The 4,641-nt window shown below is 37.8% G+C and overlaps 1 protein-coding gene across 1 annotated transcript; it reads left to right on the top strand.

Annotated features, from left to right (window-relative positions):
- The first annotated feature begins 660 nt into the window (after positions 1-660).
- Positions 661-2,862, top strand: LOC106414330 (calcium uniporter protein 4, mitochondrial-like). The gene is made up of 2 exons (XM_013855004.3): positions 661-1,435; positions 2,262-2,862. Exons 1-2 carry the CDS (start codon positions 1,028-1,030, stop codon positions 2,700-2,702), a joined length of 849 nt encoding a protein of 282 aa, XP_013710458.3. The 5' UTR covers positions 661-1,027; the 3' UTR covers positions 2,703-2,862.
- The last annotated feature ends 1,779 nt before the right edge of the window (positions 2,863-4,641 follow it).

Here is a 4,641-nt window from a genome sequence, read left to right as displayed (position 1 = left end):
TTCCCGCATAGAGTAGTATAGAGTGTCATGCGGGCAGGCTGGGCTAGAACCACTTCACTGAGTAACTTGTTACTCACCCCTCCATTTCCATTTTTCCCTGTGCGCAGGACTGTAAGTAGAAGTATATGGATGTGGGTGTGACGGTATTTCAAAGAAGGTTATGCGCTCGTCTCTCGGGACCAGTAACGGGACACGTAGGGTTGGCTAAATGAGTAGACACGTGTCCATAACGCCCCTTCGATAACCCCGGTCGGACGCCGGAGGATCGGGCTGTTACACATCACTCTCACCGGAGGTAGATAGAGTTGGATATCCTTGTCGAGCCGGAGCCATCGCAAAATTTCGTCATCTTTAATGTTTGTATCCGAGACTGCGGAGAAGAGACAATCATAACTTAAGTTGTGGTATTGCGTCACCACCACCATCACTGGCACAACTCTTCACCTCCGCTTTCACCAGCTACCACGGCTCACCACCCGGAGTTGTCGCACTCCATTGGAATGAGAAAATAATGTGAGATGAGAAAGAAATAAAATTAATTGATTCGAATTGTTGATTAAATCTGGGCCATCTGATCATTTTTATTTTAATATATCTAATGGTCACTATGTAGTAGTAGATATGTGTTATATATCAAATTTTGTCTGTAGAATCTTAGCCATTAGATAAGCAAATGTAATCAAGGGTTGTGCTTGAATCCCGCCAAAATTGATATCAATTGTAATTTAGCTAGCATAAAAGACAGCTAGAAGCATACTTGTTGATTTGGTTTATGGGCTTTCCCGTAGTCTTAGTTAATATAGTGTCTGAGTAGCTATAAATGTTTTACGATGTAATAACAAACATGAAAAGTGACTCATAGCGTAAATCTTTCATGAAACAAAACACTAAAATAAGAAAATATTGACGTTTCTACCTTTTTATAATTAACCTCGGTAATACCACTATAAATGCTTCCCAAAGATTTCCCCCGACCCCCAACTCTCACAGAATCAACTCGATATTCTCCCACCCAAAGATTCTCTTAATGGCGCTTCGCAGAGCTATCACCAAGCGTCTCATCGACGGTTACAAATGCGTTCGACCATCGAACACGAAGATCCTCCGTCATTACATGACCTCATCGAATCTTACGGATCCTATCACGGCGATCCGCATCGAGTCCGTTAGTCCTCCTAGAAGGGAGGAAGCAACGGCTGTGACGGGTTTATCAGTGAGTGAGACCAAAAAGTTGTTGAGAATGTATCAAATGGAGAAGGTGAAAGCTAGACTCAGAGAGATTCCAAAGAACTCTGTTTCGTATTGGGAGTTTGTTCAAATCTGTTGTGAGACCTGTGGGAACAACGACGAGCAAGGTTCTCAAATGGCTCAGTCTTTGGATCATGCTGGAAGCGTCGTCGTTTTAGGAGACATCGTTTTCCTTCATCCTCATCAGGTGGATAATCTAACTACTAACTAGTGTCCTCTAAAAACTCTCTCTTATTTTGATTATTAATTTTGGTTCATAATCTGTTAGGATATAGCATTTGCTTTTGAAAATACTCAAAAAGCATACATAGATCCAATAACAGAACATGTCTAAACAGAAAGACCATATTGTGTAGCTTGAAAAATTATTTTATTATATGTCCAAACAGAAAGACCATATTGTGTATTCTTGATAATGTTTTTTGTCTAATGTAAAATAATTACAAAATGTTTAGTGTGTTAAAATCTATAATTTTCAAAACTATGGTTTTGGGCGTTTGAGAATTGTTGGGTCTTATATGAATGTTTCATACAAGAGCCCTCCTAGTTATGGCCGGTGTTTTTAAAACCGGACCGGAAGCTGAACCGGATAATTTTTGGGTCACGGTTCAATATGGTTCGACCGGGTCAAACCTGGTTCAATAATCTGGTTTAATATGTTTTTAGTACATAAATCTAAAAGTAATGTTAGTAAATATGATACATAATTAAAGTATAAATGAATTTCGAACATAAAACATTATAAATATAAACTAGTTTTATGTTTAAATGGATGGTTTATAGATTTTTGATAATTTAAGTAGTTTTTATCAGTTTAATAATCTTGAGATCCAATCCGGCTATGTGATCGGTTCATGGTCGAATCAATTTTAGAACCAACCTGGTTATGTAACCGGTTCATCGTCGAACCCGGTTCAACCATCGGGTCGGTCCGGTTTTAAAAACACTAGTTATGACCAAGGACTTCTATACAAAGTATTATTTTCTTATATTATTTTGCTATATAATTTTAGATAGCCATGTCTATGGCGGCAATGATCCACCAAACATCAGCACTTCCAAACGATCCAAGAAAAGAAGAGTTAGCTCAGCTTGAGACTACAAAGAAGTGTATTGACATAAGGGCACGACGTATAGTCCAGGCAGAGTTATATTGCGGTCTGGGACTCCTAGCAGCGCAAACGGTTGGCTTTATGCGTCTTACCTTCTGGGAACTAAGCTGGGATGTGATGGAACCTATTTGCTTCTTTGTCACATCCCTTCATTTCCTCCTTGGTTACTACTTCTTTCTTCGGACTTCGACAGAACCATCTTTTGAAGGGTTTTATCAACAACGGTTTAACACCAAACAGAAGAAGCTTATGGAGAGCCATGGGTTTGATTTTTTGAGATACACTGAGCTCAACTCCTTGTTTACACCGTTGGCGTGTAAATCTGAAGTTTCAACGGTTTAGCTAGCAATAGAAGTTTATCCCGCCTAGACACATCATGTCTTTGGCCACTGTATAATTTACCTGGTGTATGTAGACTTAAATTGGGGTCCAACTTGTATGTGTATTTGATAAAGTTGGAATCTTAATTTTTATGCACCCACATATAATGCTCTTAGTTTTATGGTCTTTGGCTTAGGCAAAAGAGCATATAAAAGTTTTAAAGATCAAAAGTGGGAAAATAACATATAACCTCCAATGTAGACAAAGGAAACAAGAGACTCTCTCTGTTCTCTCCTCTCTATATTTGAGAGAGAGAGAGACTCTTCACCAGGTTTTTGTTTGTTCATCTTTCTTCTGATATAATCGGATTTTGTTTCCGGTTAGCAGATATAATTTTCTCGCGACGTCCGGATCTAATTTCTTTCGGTCACTGATCGGATTTTTTTTTCATGTTCCTTTTCACTCTCTTTGAAATCCAGATGGTTTCCAAATCAAAAATTTTTTTTGTTGGTTATTGTCTATGCCTCTCACAAATCGACACAAATCTTACTTCGCTTTGTTAATGGCCATTTGATATGGCTTATTGGAATAGACTTATGATTAAATTTGGCGATCTGGGGTTGATTCAGTAGAATTACGGGCTTTGTTTTGAAAAACTGTTGAGAAGTGATTTCTTGAGTAAAACTTGCAAATGAAAGAGTGAAAAACAGTGAGAAGAAGAACAATAAGCAAGAAGAGTGGAAGAATAATCAAGTATCATGGATGAAGGAAAGAAAAAGATAAGTCAAAGATCAAGGTTAACAAGAACGTTAGTTATGTAACTAGTAGTTTAAATAAGTAAACAAATTAAGAGTTAGTTGGTTAGTAAGCTAACTAAGTTCAAATATGACTAGAGAATTGGCAAGTAGTTTTAAGGAGTTAGAATATTTAAGATTTGGGGTGTAAAAAAAAAAAAAAAAAAAAAAAGATTTGGGGTGTAAGAGTGGTCTAAAGATTAGAAGTATGGGTTAGGTGTAAGTGAGTAAGGAATCATGATTAGAGCTAGGAAGAAGTCTACTATAAAGGCTAAGGGTAATCAGTTGTAAGAATCAAGCAAGAATGAATGAAAAAGTGGTTTGTTAAAGAGTGTGTTAGTTCACAATATTTCAGAAGAGTTCAAGAAGTTCAAGCCAAAGAGAAAAAGTTCAACATGGTATCAGAGTTTACCTTCTCCGTGGAGCATGTTCAAGAAAATATAAGAGAAAAAGACGTGAAGAAATAAAAGAAGAGAAGAATGTCGATAAACCTACAACCATCTCAACTGGTTGCTGTTTTTCATGGACAAATCTATGAGTTCTGGGCAGCTCGAATGAAAACCACCCTGAAGAACAGATAACTATGGGAAGTTGTAAAGGATGGAGTTCCATTTTTTCCATCAAAATCGACAGAGACGCCAGGAGGACACTATGCAAAAGAAAAGGCAAGCTTAAAATCACTCAAAGACAAAATATATATCAGCTCTACAAATCATTCAATTTGCTGTAGCAAATGTAATCTTACAAAATTCTGTCTGCAACCACTGCAAAGCAAGCCTAGGAACACTTGGAGCATTCATGCCAAGAAAATGAAAAAGCAAAGATGGTAAGACTGCAATCCTTAAAAACTGATTTTGAAAATCTGAAGATGAAAGAAGGAGAGAAGGTGAAGGCTTCTCTAACAGGATTCAAGCTGTAGCTAACCAGATGAGAGCTCTCGGAGAAGGAAGATCTAACTTCGATATGGTTGTGAAGATGCTAGCCTTGACGTCAAAGAGCTACGCATCTCTGTCCTCATTGATGGGAAAAACTAAAGATCTCGAAACAGTCACATATGCTGAACGTATCGAATATACTGAACATGTCAAAACCAGAACCATGAAAGATCAAAGCAACTATTGCAGAAGGAAAAACCTATAAGGAGTCCAGAAGGCAAAAAGATCAGC

This window comes from Brassica napus, chromosome C2 (assembly GCF_020379485.1).
Source record: "Brassica napus cultivar Da-Ae chromosome C2, Da-Ae, whole genome shotgun sequence".
NCBI lineage: Eukaryota > Viridiplantae > Streptophyta > Magnoliopsida > Brassicales > Brassicaceae > Brassica > Brassica napus.
This window is presented reverse-complemented; position numbering and strand designations above follow the sequence as displayed.

Coding starts and splice junctions, on each gene's coding strand:
- LOC106414330 (XM_013855004.3), top strand. CDS start 1,028: ATGGCGCTTCGCAGAGCTATCACCAAGCGTCTCATCGACGGTTACAAA. Junction 1,436..2,261: donor TTTTCCTTCATCCTCATCAG/GTGGATAATCTA, acceptor ATATAATTTTAG/ATAGCCATGTCTATGGCGGC.